General features: G+C 39.7%; 1 protein-coding gene across 7 annotated transcripts in view; it reads right to left on the minus strand.

Moving 5' to 3' along the window:
* Positions 1 to 17,143, minus strand: part of PPP6R3 (protein phosphatase 6 regulatory subunit 3) — a 61,199-nt gene that overhangs the window by 25,219 nt on the left and 18,837 nt on the right. For 4 of the 7 annotated variants that reach the window (XM_067295932.1, XM_067295930.1, XM_067295926.1 and 1 more), the window contains 11 exons: positions 14,484 to 14,605; positions 11,875 to 12,107; positions 10,544 to 10,730; positions 9,488 to 9,625; positions 8,615 to 8,680; positions 8,051 to 8,163; positions 7,204 to 7,317; positions 6,342 to 6,471; positions 3,976 to 4,128; positions 2,133 to 2,282; positions 1,523 to 1,587 (listed from right to left, as the gene is read on the minus strand). In XM_067295932.1, the coding sequence (XP_067152033.1) occupies positions 1,523 to 1,587; positions 2,133 to 2,282; positions 3,976 to 4,128; positions 6,342 to 6,471; positions 7,204 to 7,317; positions 8,051 to 8,163; positions 8,615 to 8,680; positions 9,488 to 9,625; positions 10,544 to 10,730; positions 11,875 to 12,107; positions 14,484 to 14,495 (1,361 nt within the window). In that variant the 5' untranslated portion in view covers positions 14,496 to 14,605. Of the gene's footprint in view, positions 1 to 1,522; positions 1,588 to 2,132; positions 2,283 to 3,975; positions 4,129 to 6,341; positions 6,472 to 7,203; positions 7,318 to 8,050; positions 8,164 to 8,614; positions 8,681 to 9,487; positions 9,626 to 10,543; positions 10,731 to 11,874; positions 12,108 to 14,483; positions 14,606 to 17,143 lie in introns of those variants that run through there. The other 3 variants (XM_067295929.1, XM_067295928.1, XM_067295927.1) reach the window with 1 other exon arrangement.

A 17,143-nucleotide genomic window follows, 5' to 3' on the forward strand; every position in this document is an offset into this window, starting at 1 on the left:
AACGGTACACCACTGTTTACAGGAACAACTTGAGAGATTCCCGTCCCATTTCCTCGACTGCTCAGGTAAAATGCACATTCAGAACAAGCCACACGTGTTGCATGATGGCAAAAGGGTATTTTACAACGCAGGATACGTCAAAGAGCGCTTGCATTTGATGAGTGGACTGACTTGTCATTGCCTCGCCAAAACTCTAGGATATGACTCCATATCTTTTGTTAGCAAATGCTTATTAATCCCAGCAAATCAGTATATTAGATGTTACCAGCAGAAGAAATTCTTTCCAGATATAAGTACAATCTCAGATTTATACCAATGTTTTCTAAGCACCAGATCGAGAACATCTCATCATCTTTAGGCTGAATCTATGAAAATAACTTTCTACACTCTCAAACGAAAGACAGTAATTGCTGATTAAAAAAAACAAAAAACAAAAAACCACAATGACCTCTCTATAACCTCAGGAGAGCATGATACAGTGCTCTTCCAAGCATCTTCTATTTTATTTCTACAGTTAAATCAAGTCACTATCCCACTTCGAGTTCCCTTACTTTGTACCATCCTCTTCACCTCTTTGAAGATCCTTCTGCCCAGGTCTGTTACACCAGCCGTGTATTTACCATCCAACTCACATCAAGTAGGAACAAGGATTTGGGAGGGGGAAGTAGCATTTGTTTCTCACAGAACACACCAGCAAACTAGCAACGCCAAGCCAGTCAGCCAGTTCAGTATTTTGACAGGTCAGCTCTTTTACCAGAGGGCTGTTGTACCTCATCAAGTCAAGATTAAGGGCTTTTCTCCTGTTACCAACACAGCGTCAGACAATCTTAGTTACCTGAAGTTTCCATCTTCTCTCAAGCACACGCTTTGAGAAGATATTCTACCACTGAGGACTCGGCTTTAACTACTTTGGAGTCTGTTCCTCTCCGCTATGCTTCAGCGTGTTCATAAACCCTTTTCAATCGCTAACCGGAGGAAAAACATGCAAGCGTTTTTCCCTTGCCCCTCTCAAAATCTGCGATGTGTTCCTGAACTTGAAGACGGGTAGACTCCGTTACCAGTCTGCACAGACTATATATAATAACAGCTTATACAGGGCAAGAATTAGGTTCGATTATATTCTCAAATGATAAGGCAAAAGAGCATTAAAGTACTACCCCAAAACAAGTCTGAACTTCAGACATCACTAAATGAGAAACAGAAGGCCTTTAAGAGAGGAAGTTCAATGACTGAAAATGCTAATTCAAAGCTTTAATCCAAGTGTTAATGTGTGTTTTTAGAACTTAATTATTCCATTTATCACGCATAAAATAGTACTTCCATACACCACTAACAGAATTAAGTTGTGAAAAGCACTGAATATACAGTATACTTCAGTAGACAGCTCCTTAAAAATGGCATTTTAAGACAGAAGCAAGAAAATATTAGTTGGCTTAGTTCTGAACTGGTCAAACGTTCATGTCCAAAGTAACATCTGACATGGACCTTAATCGCAGCAAATGAACAAAAGCTAGTTACTCACTGTTTCTTTTCATTCATCTCCCATGCTTCAAGTATTCGTTCTACTAATTGGCACTTAAGGAAGAGCTATTAAAACAAACAAACAAACATTTACTCAATACTTTTAAAATTACGTGGACACTAGTACGCATTTTCGGATTGATTTTAACAAATACCAAATTTTACAAGATAAGCTAAGTTCAGGATAGAGTCGTTCATTAAAAGATTTAAAGTTCAGAAGCAGCAGATCCCAACCACAAACCCAAGAGCCAAGCCTCCTCTAATTCTACTTCTTTTGATTGTAGCTGCTGAGTTGTACTACGGCATAGCTACTGAAATAGTATTTTTATTCCTAAAAATAAGAGGAACTGCTCTTTCAAGAAAAGAAGGTGCTTGCAGCTCTGCATACACACTCCCTTTGAGGGCAGGAAAAAAATCCCCCTCCCTCCCCAAATCTCTGCAGAACCTCCAAATTTAACAACATGAACAGACATATTACCAAAACCCAGAAAATACTCCTGTTCATTCTATATACATAAACCATACCACAATTGTACTATATATAAGAGCAACAGCAACAATATCCTGGGAAGGGGAAGTTCAAGAAACGCCCCCCTGAAAACACAACTTACATGTTTCAGTAAAAGATTGTCCCCAGTGGAATCCTGATCTGTAATTGTGCCATTTTCTGTGCTTTCAAAAGGACTTGCAAGAATCAATGCGATACAGATTTCCACTTGAGTATGCAAAAAATTATTCCACGTGTATTTGAAGAACATGTCCTGAAAAACAAGTTCAACGGGGTTCACGCAAACCAGGGTCTTTGCATTGAACATAACCAACAGTCTCATCCCAGCAAGTTATTTGAGTGACTATGCATAAGTAAGTTGTTCAAATTTTACAAATAAGTATTCTGGAAGAGAAAACATGCGACCTAGAAAAAAAAAAGTTAATTCTTGTGCTTGCTATTATCTGAACAGAAAAAGGTCTAGCATACAGGATCAGAACAAATTCTGTAACTGCAGTAACCCTGGGGGCAACCAGCAACGCATTTTCAGGGAACGGATAAAGACGAGGATGCAACGACATCCCCCAGCTACACTCCTTCGGTTAACTGCAGCCCAGAGAGCCCCCGAGTCAGAAATGCTATTTATGACATGAATCGCCCTTGACAGATTTAGATTTCTCTTGCCACTTCAGGTAAACTAGGTGCAGTTTAAGATTATTAAATACCTTGCACAAAACAGAGACAAATACTGAGGTATTGAGGTTGAGATGCAATGAATACCACCCACCTAATCCTGTTCTTGGTTCTCTATAGTTTTCCTCTTAAACACAGGAAAAATAGCTTTTAAAGCATCATGGCCACTTATTTCAGACTATTTTTATTGCAAGACTCCAATGATTGTCACTGGCAAAATGGAATTAGAGTTACAGAAGTATGTGCAATGACTGGAACAATAAACAGTGCCATTGAAGCCTCATTCAAAAATACATTTAAAGAGCTTCAATCCTCTTCCAACCCTCCTAAACTAATGACATCCTCTCCCCAGAGGTGAGTTACCAGAATTAGATCATTATTATTCCTATCAAAGTCTGCACGGTAGAGATGAACTGTGTTGTTTCAGTAGCAAACACTAGAAACCACTGAGAAGTTTATACGGCTATTTATTGCTTTTATTTTCCTATGTGAAACTTGCATCAGAAAAGCATGTTCAACATCACTGAATTTAGTTTAAATCATCATCTACTTGTTTAAAAACAGCACTTTACATATTCTATTTAAAAGCTGCAGTATAAATTCCAGGCTGTTTTGCTAGGCATTCGCTAACTGATGCAAGCATTTAAACTTTTTGGTCGACCTAAACATGGTTTTCAGCAAAGAACGTGTCCTACTATAGTTGAAGTAGGAGGTGGGAAGGGACGTACTCAAAGCATGCGTACCACAGCAGCAAAAAAGCCAACAGTTAACAGACTGCAAGTTAATTGTGCAACAGTTTTCCTTCAAGAAGAGGCTTTGAAAGCAACATGAGCTACCAAACAAGGGAAGCTGACCCTGTACAGAGCAGCACTGAGACCCCATTTGGTGCCCTGGATATTATGAAGGCAGGAAAAGAGGTTTTGATGGAACAACTTAGGAAAGGGATGAAAACTGCAGGGAAGCTTTGAACTGTGGCCAAAAACTTGAGATCTGAAAAATAAGCTTGTTAAGAAAAAAAACTTCAAGAACCATCATATCTATGAAGGTGTAAAAAGCCATTCAGCTGATCAGAGGAAAATGCAGAATTCAAACTGAACTGAAGAGCGAAATCAGATATTCAGAGTTCTCAAACAGTGCAATGGAAGCCTCAACACACAAACTATCTGAAAAATTACACTGGAAAGTGTACTACAAATTATTTGCAATGACAGAAAGATTAGGCCAGATCTTAATTGCGCTTCACAAAAATAAAGAAGGTAACATAAAGTTCTTACCAGTATAACTCCTATGCTGTTAAGCTCTATAAGCTCCTGATTCACACTGCTTGTATTTATTTGTAATAGGCTAGATATTAATCTAATCACATTTAAACGTGTGTTCCCCACAGGTGGATCCAATACACCCCATGTTGTCTTCATGACGCTTTTCTGAAAGAGAAGAGAGGTACATGAAAACCATTAACATAGCACTTTAAAGCCAGCTCACCATTACTACGCTCAATTAGAGTAACAGTTAAAAATATTTATAACCAGTCCCTCAGTAACAGTCTTACCTCCGCCTGCAAAAAAAGTTGTTTTTAGTTCTGAACACTATAGCTTATTTTAACTCAATAGATAGGGAGCACTGAAACACAGCTGGCCACATGAAAGCAAAAACTATTTAAAAATTGAGTGGTTACTACAGGATCTCAAAGTAGGTGCTTTCTCACCCATCTTAAAAAGGAATTTGGAAATACTTACGCTTCTCACTGGTTAATCCACGTACAGCTATACTACACATTACCACAATATACATAAACAGCTGGGTGGACATTCCCTTTAAGATATTATTATGCCCTAGCAAGCCTGACATAGTATACTTTAAACAATTTCATCAAGCAATAAGCTTCTGCAGCACGTTATTCTAGCTTTCTTTAAGAAGTCACTTCCCATAGAGTAAGAATCTGTCTTTCCAGGCACTGCTTCTTGTATTATAAGCACCAAGGTTTTTTTAAAATAGGAATTTACATGGTTAACAGACCAAACCTGTTGCCACACAATTAAGTACCAGCCTATCAGGAAAACCTGGTATTAACTGCTGCAAGAGCTACAAAACCAGCAAGAAGTATACAAGCAGGGGAAAGTCATCAGGAAAACGTCTCCCTATCACAATAGACAAAAACATTTCAACAAAAAGACCATCTAAAAAAAGTTCTGACCCTGCACGTCCTCTTTGCCTGACTAGCACTACCCACCTCATCAGGAGGCAGTCATTCAATCCATTCCCTACCTAAGGCAAAATTTAGGTGTACCCTTAACAGATGCTCATTTAACTATTGCTCAGAGCTACCAATAACAGATTCGGTAGCTTCACTAGATGATTTATTCAAATGCTTAGTATTTCCAACCACCAGGAAGTTTGCAAATATCTAACCTGACCTTGCTTTACTGAAATATAGATCCATGTCTTGTCACGTTGTCGCAATAAAGATAAAATGCAAAGAAATTGTCCATTCATTACCTCTTAATGCATTTGAAAGCTTAAGTCTCATCTTCTCTAGGCTAAAACAATCTCTTCCCACTACCTTACTTTCCCCCTTATCCCCCCTGCACCTTGTATCTTGTATTTTACAGACTTTAATCATTGCTTTCACTTTGGCCCACAGGTCCTTATCTCTCATGGACTGTGACACCTAATTCAGGGCACAGTACTCCAGCTGAGATCCTGCCAGCGTCAATTTGGGTGTCAAAGTGAAATGGATTACAGGTAAAACTCCTTTTTATACAGCTTGTTGTATTTGTCTCTTACAACAGCATGACATGAATACATTGTTTACCATAAAATAGAAGTTTCAGTTAAAAAAAAGGGGGGGGGGGTAAAGAATCTAAGAATTTGCCATGCCTGGCATGCAGGGCGCATGCAGTGGAGCTTGTCTGCTTGGGTCATGGTCATGCCCGGGACTTCTGCATGGCCCACATCAAGGCTGCACAATGCCCCCATACAACTGAAGCATCCACAGTCCATTTTTCCTATCCAGATAACGTTTTCAAGGAGAAAACGGGACCTGCCTCAGAGAAAGCCAGACAGTCAGCTTAACATGAACCCTTCTTTGAAAGGCTACCATCAAGCACGTCAACTCCCTTTTCCTTTAGCCTGAATTTTTAAGCAGCCAGTTATTCTGGAGTTTTACGATTTGTGGAGTTTTAAGATCTGTCTGCATAATTCACCTACCTTGACCTTCTTAAGTAAATCTCTCCTCTGTACTGTATTTCAGAAGATGTTTTCATGTCCTCTAATAACCACTTTTCCGATTTATCTACACTTATTTTTGGCACACACCTGTTTTAGCTTGAAATATATAGAAAATATCTTGTCCTTGCTTTCAGAAAGAAGCAATTGCTTCAAGGCTATTTTGCCAGATGAACAAAGTTTAAGCTGGAAAAGTAAGTCAATTAGCAAACAAAAAAAACTCCACCACACACCACTGTGTCAGGAACAACCATAATGAAGAGCAAAGCTCAAAACAGGCTGTGAAGGAGCTTAGGTTCTTGCCTGAAAGCTGTCAGACAGACTGCGTTGTTTGTTATTAGAACCTGTCTAAAATAGTCATGCAGTGAAAGTCTCGCTTCATTTTCATTTGGTAACACAAGATTTCACTTACTTTTGGAGGCTCAAGTAGGAGTTCATGGAAGGATGAAAGTCGTGCTTTTATGGCTTCTAAAACACTTTTATTGACTGAATATGTTGAATGGCTCATGCCTGGAGGACAGATCTCTATATGGCCTTCAAATCTAAAACACACACAAGCAAAGTCTGATAATTAATATCAAAATCAGTTCTAAAAAGTTACTAAGGTAAGATTTTGAGAGTGTCATTGTTCGAAGGCATGTAAATAGAAAGAATTAGTAAGGAAGGACAAAAAGCTACAGATTTAAGTGTGAACTAACAGTGGAATAGTATTTTCTATACACCAGCCCTAATAACCATAGGCTTACTGTGCTCGAAGTTTCCAGTATGATTTCAGCAACAGAGATTAATCATCACATCTGTTTCCTTTTTCGTGGCAGAGAAAGAAATTTATTAGGCTACTCTGAATAATATAAAGAAACTGAATGTACCACAGAAAGATCAAAGCTCTGCCTACTGGTTTCTCCAAGTGAAGCTGTAATAAGATTCCAAGTAACTTAGAGTCAGGGTTAAAAAAAAAAAAGAAGTCAATACTCACTCCACTGTACTGCATGTACGTACCCTGTACCTTGCTTCCAGAAACATACACCGATAAAATTTAACTAGTCTGATCTTTTAAGTGGAGCTTAAACTAGTTTCTAGAATAAGCACAGAAAGACCAATCATTTACTGAAAATATAGTGCCAATAGCTATCACTTGTTTTGCTCTTTTACTACTTCAGCTGTAGCAAGCCACAAAAATGGTTCAGTCACTCAGTACACAGAAGTGACTTTAGCTCAATAGCTGTCCAGCTAAATCATGCAGGCATAATTTAAATAAAAGTAGCAACACTTACGTCGGTCGCCTTGTCTCAAGTAAGGTCAGCAATATTTGGATTGCACTGACTATTGCAGATTCATTTTTTTCTTTATGAAAAATATTAGACAGCAGCTGCTCTATGATTTCTTGCCTGAAAAGAAAAGCACTGATGTCAGACATAACACTACTTTAGGATGTAGCAGTTAACAGAATTAGCTACTGTTTTCCCTTGTAAAACTAGTAAAGGGGATAAGAGAAATTAAAGCCTCAGTTATTTCAAGCTAGCAGGTATCACTAAGACTAATCAGTCCCATCCTCCCTGCCCCAACCACATCTTCCTGCTCCCTCTCTCATATTACATTTTTGATGTGGCTTACAACCAACCCTACAAAAACTGTCAGTTTTCAGCCAGATCAAAAAAAAGATTCAGCTTGCCACACAGCCACACAAACCTAGAACTGCCAAAAGGAAGAAGGGAGTAGGAACACCTCCTCTGCTAACAACAGTTAATCTAACTTAAAATAATCAAGAGACCAAAGCCAACGTCTCCCATGTGTACTCTGCACAGTAGCAAGCTGACCTCCACAGGTCTGATCCTGCTAACTTCGGTGGCACAGGAAATATTTTAATCTAACATTCTTTAGGCAGAGGCAAAATACTAGAGTCTGACAAGAATAAGCGTGTGAAACAATCAAGGAAGTCATCCAAGCGGGCTCTGCTTACTTGCTGAGCTATTTCAAATTACACACGGACAGATGGCAGGTAGCCAAAGTTCATCAGGAAAAGTGGAGCTTGCCATTTCCAAGTGTTTTAAAGAGCAGAAGTTAAATGCCACTATTTTAAAGAACTGAATAGAAAATGAGAAGTTCAACCAACCAACTTACTTTTCTAGACTTGCAAGCAGTGGATCTGGCTCCGTACTGTTCTGTACTTGTAACATCTGGTCTCTGCTTAGACGAATAATTTCACAGAGTGACTGTGATGCATTTGAATGCCTCTGGAACAGGAAAGTAGAGCTTTTCATTATAAGACTAACACCACACTGAACTAAAAGTCTTCACTGAAAGAACTGAAAGTTTTCACTCAGACAAGACTCTCTCCTACACAGAAACATTTCTGCAAAAGCTTTATTCCGTAATTGAAACTTAACAAGCCATGGAAAGACTTGAGGCAAAAGACTGGAATCTATTTCCAGTGTGAAGGCACCAAAACTTAATATTAAAGACAGATCTTCAAACCATGTTGAGTCTGCATCAGGGCTAGGCTTTGCTGGGTCTGAAACTGCAAATCCTGAACTTAAAGGAGAAACTTAAACAATACTGAAATCAGCTTACTGTAGAAAAGTAAGCAGAAAACAACAAAAGTAACAAGTTCTGTACAGTGCTGTAGTGTCAGAACAGTGATCTGCTGACCAGACAGACCCAGAAGAGCATCAGAACAGCACTTACATCTTCATCTTGAGATGGATGTACAATCTCCACAAGCCGCTGGATAATTCTCTCCTCATTCAGCCACTGTAAAAACGTTTGTGGGCATTAACAAAATACTATTCAAGCACATGAGTTTAATTTAACTAGTATTAAATGAATTAAAAGAGGTAGTTTGAAAACTGCCATGAGTAAAACTGCCAATATTTCCGAATGTGGACTAACAATACTTCAAAAAAAGGAAAAAAGCAAGGTTAATGTTTCAGAGCAACTGTAAGGGGCGGCTTCGGTTATGTTTAGAAGGAGGATCCTCCCAAAATGATTATTTGGAAGAGTGGGCAGGGGGGAACCATCTTAACAGGTTACAAAACATCTTTTGCAAATATTCTCAGTTTACCTCACTTTAATTTGTGGTACCAAGGGCAACTTGCACACTGACAAGCAGAAGAGCCTAACGCAGGCAGCTCTCCTCAGAGCCACTGGGAAGTTGGGACAAAGTAAGTGTCAAGCGTGACAGTTATGTCAGTACGACACGAAGTGGTCTGCAAGTTTCACATGACCAGCAAAAATTTTAGCAGAGCCTCAACTTCTAAAATAAACTTTCTGACACAAAGAAAGCCTGGTCCGTAAGGTCTAAAACAGCTTTAAAACTGCATCCAAGAGTTGTTAGCTATCAAAGCCCAGTGGAATAGCCCAACCACTCAGGTGTTTTTATTTAAGCTTTTAAGTTGTTCCCACCAGTGCTGAGGCTCCCCTGGGAAAGCAGGGACAGACCCGAGCGAACATGCACATCTAATTTCTGCACATTTAAGAAATGAACTTAGTAAAACTAACACTAAATAAGCCATCTTGCAGTTCACACATGCCAAAATTCGTTTAACAAGTTTTACTCACATTTAACACTTCTTGCCTAGGTTGTGGAGGTTCTATGCAAGTCAGTAGCCTGAGCAACAAGTCCATGATAGCAGAGGTCCCTATGTGCTTAATAATGAGGTCTACAAAATCATGTTTCTTCTTTAAAAAATCCACGATCTAAAAAGAAAAAACAAAGAGGCTGACCTCTGCTTCTCTGTATTTTACATGGTAGATTATGACAGAATTTTAATTTTTCTCTCATACAAGTTGAAAATGAGAACTTCTTAAACACTTCTATATCTTCAAGTTTGCAGTACAAGGCAAGATAAAATAGCACACGTTTATAGAGCAGCAAGACAGACACAGGACAGACCTACACTACATTCAGCGTGTCCTGGGCCTACTCTCAGGCCCGACTTGCTGACCCTAAACTGCTTGTAACCAGTGCACAGTCTGCTTTCCTTTTAGGCATGAATTCCCCATTCCCAGAACTGCTCGGCGAGCAAAGCCAGACACAGCAAAACCTTAATACAACACACTCTCAGGCAAATTCAGAGGTCACTAAACTAAAAAACAGGGAACAGAATCACAAGCTTAACTTGCTCAGGTACCAGAGCTGGTCATGGCAGCCGCACGCAGCATCAGGCCACGTGAACACGGGCACACGGCCTTGCTGCAGGAGGACTCCGAATGTCTCGCCCGGTCATATGACAGCCCTTCGCACCAGGCTGTGACCCTGCCCAAGTCGGACCCACTCTCAGCGCTTCAACTCACTCACCTTCTTCTCTAAGAGTCATTTAATGCAAACATCACCATGCAAATATTGAGCTAAGCCAAAAGGTAAGCATTCGCACACAGGCAGTTACTGACTGCGTAAATGGCTCAGGTGAATCTGAATCTAATACATCTTAGTCATCCTGTTTTTAAATCCTGTGCATACCATAAAAGACTTAGTGTCTGCAGTTAGTACGGAAATACGAACGCTGTTCTTTGACTCAGCTGCTACCCCTCAGAAGCGCAGTCTTAGGGGAACATTACTGAGTTTTGTAGCTTCAGTGAAGCACTCGTTAAACTGGAGAGCTTGCAAGCACTTACCTGTTCTGGTTTTCTGCTTATAAGAATACTTAGCACCTTGCTGAAGAAACTGGCCAGTAAAGGGTTTAGAGGAGATTCATTCAAGAGGAAGCTGTACAGTTTCACAAGTAAGGATTCTTCTTCTCCCAGCCTATCATTGATCTGTGAGACATCTGACGTAAGCAGCTCACAGGATATGTTTGGATACCTGGAGAAAGGAGGAAAAAAAAATTCCATCATTCCTACTTGGAGGAAGTTATACTGTCAAGTCTGAATTCAGAAAAGCAGCTGCCTGGTAGGGCTTCTGACAGAGTTGAAGTAGGTCTGCAGCAACTAAAAAGCAGACTGGCGCAAGTTAACACAGCTGCACGTGCAGGCTGCGCGTTCTGTTCTTTTGTTTAAGAAACAGACTATTCTGTTCTGCAGCAGCAATACGGACAACACTGGGGAAGCGGGGAAAGGAGAGGACAGGCACAGAAGTATGGTTCAGAACACTGCGACTTAAGCTAAGAGTCCAGTAGTTTCCCGCGTTTGACAGCAGTATCGCCCACTCGCACTAAAAATAATTATGACAGTGTTAGCAGCTTAAGGCTTCCCAGCGGAAGACACCTCAATTTCCAACCCAACTATACACAGTTACAGGAGGTCTGTTTTGCCATAAGTGATAAAACCAGGAAGGTAGCATATTTCACATTAGTTTTTCTATACAGCCAAAAACCAAACACCAGTTTTCTTCACAGACCGCTCCAAAATTGGGGGTGGGGGGGAAGGAGGGGAATACTTTTATGGGAATTGCTAGGGTGACTGATAAGTTTGAACCTTCTTGTCAAATTACCAAAACAAATCAGGGCCAAACTCTTCCTAATCGTACAGTTCTAGCTCTGCAATGGAAAACACCAGCAACTAGATGTTAAGTAAATGCTTCCAAAGAGTGGTAGAGACTTTCCAAAAACGCATCTTCAAAACATCTTACTAGTCACTGATAAAACAAGACTAAGCACCCAAATGTATTACCCAAATAGAGGTTTTCATTCAACTATTTTTAATCACCACAAGGAGTAACAAAGATTCTTTATGAGAGTTCTGGGTTTTTGTAAGCTTCCTTTGGGCAGCAATTGTTTTTGGAAGCATTTCTGTATAAAAAAAGAACCCTTCATTAAAAGAAAACTCCACAAATATTAACATGACTCATTTAATTAGAAGCTCTACAACACCCCTTGAAAACAAGCTTACTCTAAAGATACCAGTACTCTATTACACACCAGCATGCAGGAATTCGAGATGTACTATAATTAACTGGAGGAAGTTGGCCCTCTTTCCACCTTCCAACCCCCCCAACAATGTTTTCCTACTTGTATCGAATTTTTTCATCCATGTCTTGAGGTGGTTCTTCTATAATAAATGAAACTAAATCTTCCAAACATTCTGACTTCAACAGAAACTCTATAAGTTTGCGATTCTGAGCCTTGCACTCTTGCAGAACATCTTCTTCATCCATCAACTCCTTCAGTGTTACATCTTCTCTCTCTAGAAGCGTATCTATGTGGGATGACGAATGGAGATCAAATTTCCAAAACATGCTGGTCTGGATAAGGAAAACAATATACACAAAGCATTAAGTTTACAGATATATTGAAACAGTACATGTAGCTTGCCCCCAATAAAAGCCAACTCCACATCCACTTCATAGCTTCTAACCCCAAAAGAGCCTGCATATGCAGAAACTTTCTAGAACTCAAATGAGACACGGATTAGTAGATGCTGAAAGATGAATCAGAAAGCTATAAGTCAGACTTGATTAAAGAGACTGGATAATCTGTGGTAATTTTGTATCTTTAGTGATAAGCCAATGTTTTAACGTTAAGTTAGCTTGCTCCAGAGTTATACTTACAAGAAAGGAACATGCTAATCTGCATTAAAGAAAAAAGGTTAATTCTTGGTTTGATTTCTTATGTTTGTTTCCTCCCCTTTGTTTTATCTATGCAGCAAGTCTCAGACACAGGAGAACCTGCTCAGCAACTACTAGGGCTGGCAGAAGAAGAAAAGGGCATGGCCCAGAAACGCACTGGAGCGCCACCACCTCCACCCCATGTGGCACTGAAGGAAACGCCTCCGAAGGTGCAGGAAGCTAGAGCCATTTTTGACTTGCTGGTAGCACACAACAAGTGCTGGAGTTAATCTGAACACGGGACCTGCTCCCTCACTGTACCTCCCTCCACAAACGTGACACAGTGGGGGCAAAACAAGGGGCAATAAAACTTATTACAAACAAGTCCGTAACTGCAGTGTCCGGACCACAGAAACATTGCGGAGGTCGAACAAATGCATAAGGACGAGCAACTCCACATCTTTCCTTACAAAGTGCTCTGAGCACCTCCAGGTCCGTTTTGTCGCTCTAAGAAATCTCACAAGCAATTGTTGCTGAGACAACTGGGCTATCAAAGAAGAATATTTCTGTCTCAGACAAACACAATAACCTCCCACTTGCCTGTATCTCTCCTTAAGCCCAGTACAAGCGTTCTCTACATTCTGAACAAAACCCGGCTTTTACATTACAACATTTTACTTCTGATACAGCATCAACTAGTCTTGCATGACTGGAGAATTTAAGAAAGCGGATTGAAAGATATTCTAGCAATCAATAAGGGAAATGGTTCTTTCCTAAAACTCGAAGTACACAGCAGCATCGTTTTAAGCAGTACTTGATTTAAAAAATACACAGAAAAGAAACAGTCTTTTTGCTCCTTTAGTAACTACCTTCCAAGTGTGAAGAATTAACTCAAATTACTGGCATGCATTAGCAACAACATCAGCTGTGTGCATATGTAGTCACCACAAAGAATCTAAGTGAATGCCCTATTTTATTTTATTTAGCAAGAACATGTCTGCAAGCTGCAGTTTTGTGTGCAGAAGGAGCAAACTTACAGGCAACAGTCAAGCCATGCGTTTGCCGTACACACTCTTAAGATAATCTTCAAAACCTAAACTAGAAATACCTGATCCTAGGCAAACTAAGAGGTAGTCAGCTTTAAGTATTTGTATCCTAAATTCGCGTGGGTTCAGCATACACACCACAACTACTCAGAGCAGTGAAGCATCTAACTCAGCACGTTAGCAGTTTGTGAACTGCAGGGACTAGAGCCCAGGATCCAGCAAAACCCTTATAGCTTTCTTCATTACTAAGACTTCAATATTTGGCCTACAAATTGGAATAAGCCTGGTATACTCGCTAGGGAGGAGAGGTTTTGTTCGCTTTTGGGGTTCTCGGTGTTTTAATTATGACATGCCGATCACCTAAGAATACCTTACGTTGTTCAGGCTTTTGTCAGAAGTTGTGAGTGTATGTCAAAACTGCCCCTGGAATGCATAGTTTTACATTTAAATATATGGAAGTCATGAACCAAAAAAGGAAAAATAAAAGAAAAAAAAAATCAGGAAAAAGTACAGATGACTTCAATTGCAATCCTAGTATTCATCATCATGTGAGATCCCATGCAAGGATTAAAAAGAGAATAAATGGTTTAAAAAAAAAACCAACAGAAAAATCTTCTCTACTAAAAGTATTAGTAATCTTGCAAGCAGAGTTCAAAACACCTGATTTTACTTACAAGAGACATATTAGCATAAATCAAATTATACAAAGTTGTTATTAAAACCATTGGCTTATGGGTATTCAGGCTCTACAAAGACTTATTGTAAGCAAGTAAACCAGTGCTTCAGTAAAGTCACAGAATATTTTTGCTTTGGACTTTTTTCAAGCTTACAGTAAGATCAAATCCCTCCCCTTGTCCCAATTAGTAAAAGCTGCATCTTTGCAAGTAACCACTATCAATGCTAACTCCAGATGTAAATCCCTCTGCCATGATTAAAGCTCATTTCAGTAGCTTCAAGTTATTTCTCAGTTACTTAATTCCAGAGCAATTTAACAATAGAAAATAGCAACAACAAAAAAGAGGCATACTACTGCAAACATGTTACAGCGTTATTTCACAAATTCTCCCAGGCAAGCTCTTTTAGGGGATGCTCAACATGTCAGGTGCCGGCCAGAGATTATTCCATCACTTTTCAACAGGAGCCCGGGTCCTTTGGAATAAGGAAAAATAAACACCATAAAATGTGCCAAAGAGGAAGTCCAGGAACCCTGAAGAGAAGAGAATTTTCTTAGGTGTTATCACTAGCGATAGTCTAGAAGCAGTATACCATAGTTCCAAGAGGGAGGTTTAGAAAGAAAAAAAGGTTATTGTTATTCTTCCTATGCCCTACCGTTCACCCGCTCAAAAAAAAAAAAAAAAAAAAACATTTGAATTATTTCTATGTTTTTTTTCCAAATTTCAGTCCCATTAACAGAGGCAGGATTAGGCCTCCTGTCCGCAACTCAGGAATGAACACCTTCCCCACCACACTCCTCCCAAAACTTCAGCACCTGCAAATTTACAATCAGCTCCAAGGGTCAACTGGGATGCGACACTCAATATTCAAGTCCCATGCCAATATAAGCAGCATAAGCGCTGTTTCAATACAAGATGCAAAAGGAGACCAAACATGAATCATGCTCAAGATTAGGTATCATGAGAAGCAAAACAAACCAGGATTGTATTTAAAACAACAAAAAAAACCCCACACCATACCGCACACAGTCAGACTTGGAAAGAAAAATTGTTGTGTTGAAGATGGCAAAGTTGCTGCAGGTATCTGACTACGATCCATAATGTTTAGTTAGCTTTGCAACCCAGCAAGCAAAATTAACGGACCTCTTCCAATGCACGCACAGAGTCCTTCCACAAGTTTACATCAGCCGGATGTAAGCTTTGTGTCGAGATGAACACCTAGCAGTCAGAATATGAACACCGAGCATTCAGAAAAACACAGTTGTGTTCTCGTAGTTAATAACACAACAGATTCTTCTCTAAATGAATGCTGAAATACCATTCCGTGTAGTAACCCCTGACTAATTCTGAAAGGAGAGAAAGCAGTTCAACAAAATGAAGAAAGCCTGTCCCTGGTTTGAGATAACAGGGCGCTAAAGTTCTCATTTCAGTTGTTTTTGGAAAGGAAGAAGTAAAGCTTACAAGTGACCATCTTCTGCCTACTATAGCAGAAGAAAACCACACTGTACGTATTTTTTCTTTTTTTAAACAGCAACTAGGTTGTGGTTTTCTCTGAAGGCCAAAGGCTTAATCAATAGCTTCATCAGAGAAGGGAGAATAAAAAAACCAACTAGTAACAACTGCATCAACAAGCTTCTTCACTTAAAATGGATGTCGCTGTCAAACCGCTTTCCTGTTTCCAGGTACAGGACGAAGACACGAATTCTAGTCAGACAAGGGCACAGGAGATAGAAATCTTTCCAAATTATCAGATTTGGAACCTTTACAAAGCAGTTACACTTGTTACTCTAAAGCATCCCAAAAGCCTCTCCAGCTAATAAGTTATTACAGAAAACTATGAACAGCTTACTAGCTGTGAACGACACCCAGCTTTGACTACTCAGATGAAGACTGGTTTACAGAAATTTTTTACTTGACAACTGGGTAGGTTAAAAGCATATACAGAGAGCTTCAGGCAGTAACTCAGCAGATTCTGCAATGATAACTGGTTTCATTACAAAGTGAAAAAAGCTTAAAAAATAATAAAAAAAATCAGGTGTCAAGTTGGAAATGGCATATTCTTTGAAAGCTGAAACATCCAGAGCTGTAACAAGGGTTGCATTATCCAGCACTAATGTCAGCATGTAGCTGGCATTTTTATGTACCACAGTCTCCTACAAGGTTCAAATGCACAGGTGAAACAACTCCCTGCTTAAGCACCAATGAACTCTTCTGTGACTAACATACCCTAAATGGCCTGATCTATTTGAGCACAAGAGGTTTTTGTGTAGCAACTAGTAGAAGGTGACCTAATAGCTGGATGCAAGGAGAGTAGCCACCAAAAAGTAACCCTTAAGGCCACCAAAGGCACTCAAGAGTCTTGTATTTCTCAGTGATAAGAGCATTCCCAATGCAGATGATCCATTGCCTTAAAAAAAAAGTCAGATAGGTTTGGGGGAAAGACTAATAAGGAAGATAAATCCTCATGGTTTTATCATTAAAAGAGACAAGGGTTTAGACCTTTGAGATGTATTAAGCGGTTTCTTTAAAACACTAAACACACGTCCCTGTGCCAGCTCAACACATTTCATATCAGGATGAGCATTTATGAAGCACACGGAGGTATTCTCACAGTGGAAACGGGCTGCCTGTTCTAAACAAAGCTAAGCACGAGTACGTCTCAAAGTTTTAAGAGCTGAACAGAAGCACCGGTTTGCAGAACTGACACAGAATATGCTCTAGTGGCTGCTTTTTAAATTGCCCCTTTCACCCAGGCAGGGTGAAACTTTTTACCCTTGTAAACCTGCTGTCGGAAACAGGCTGCCCTTTGCTCACCAGGAGCCAATTCCTCAAAGCCTTAGACATGCCAAAACCTATTACGTGGGAAAATTAGGCACCTCAGCATTTTCAGTCTGCACTTGAGGATAGCTTGAATAGAGGAAAACTAACACATTTAAGAATGCAAGTTCCAGCTATTCACTGACACTAAAATAATGGACTATTTCATTATTAATCAATAATAAAACACCTGCAT

Source organism: Apteryx mantelli, chromosome 4 (assembly GCF_036417845.1).
Source record: "Apteryx mantelli isolate bAptMan1 chromosome 4, bAptMan1.hap1, whole genome shotgun sequence".
Taxonomy (NCBI): Eukaryota; Metazoa; Chordata; class Aves; order Apterygiformes; family Apterygidae; genus Apteryx; species Apteryx mantelli.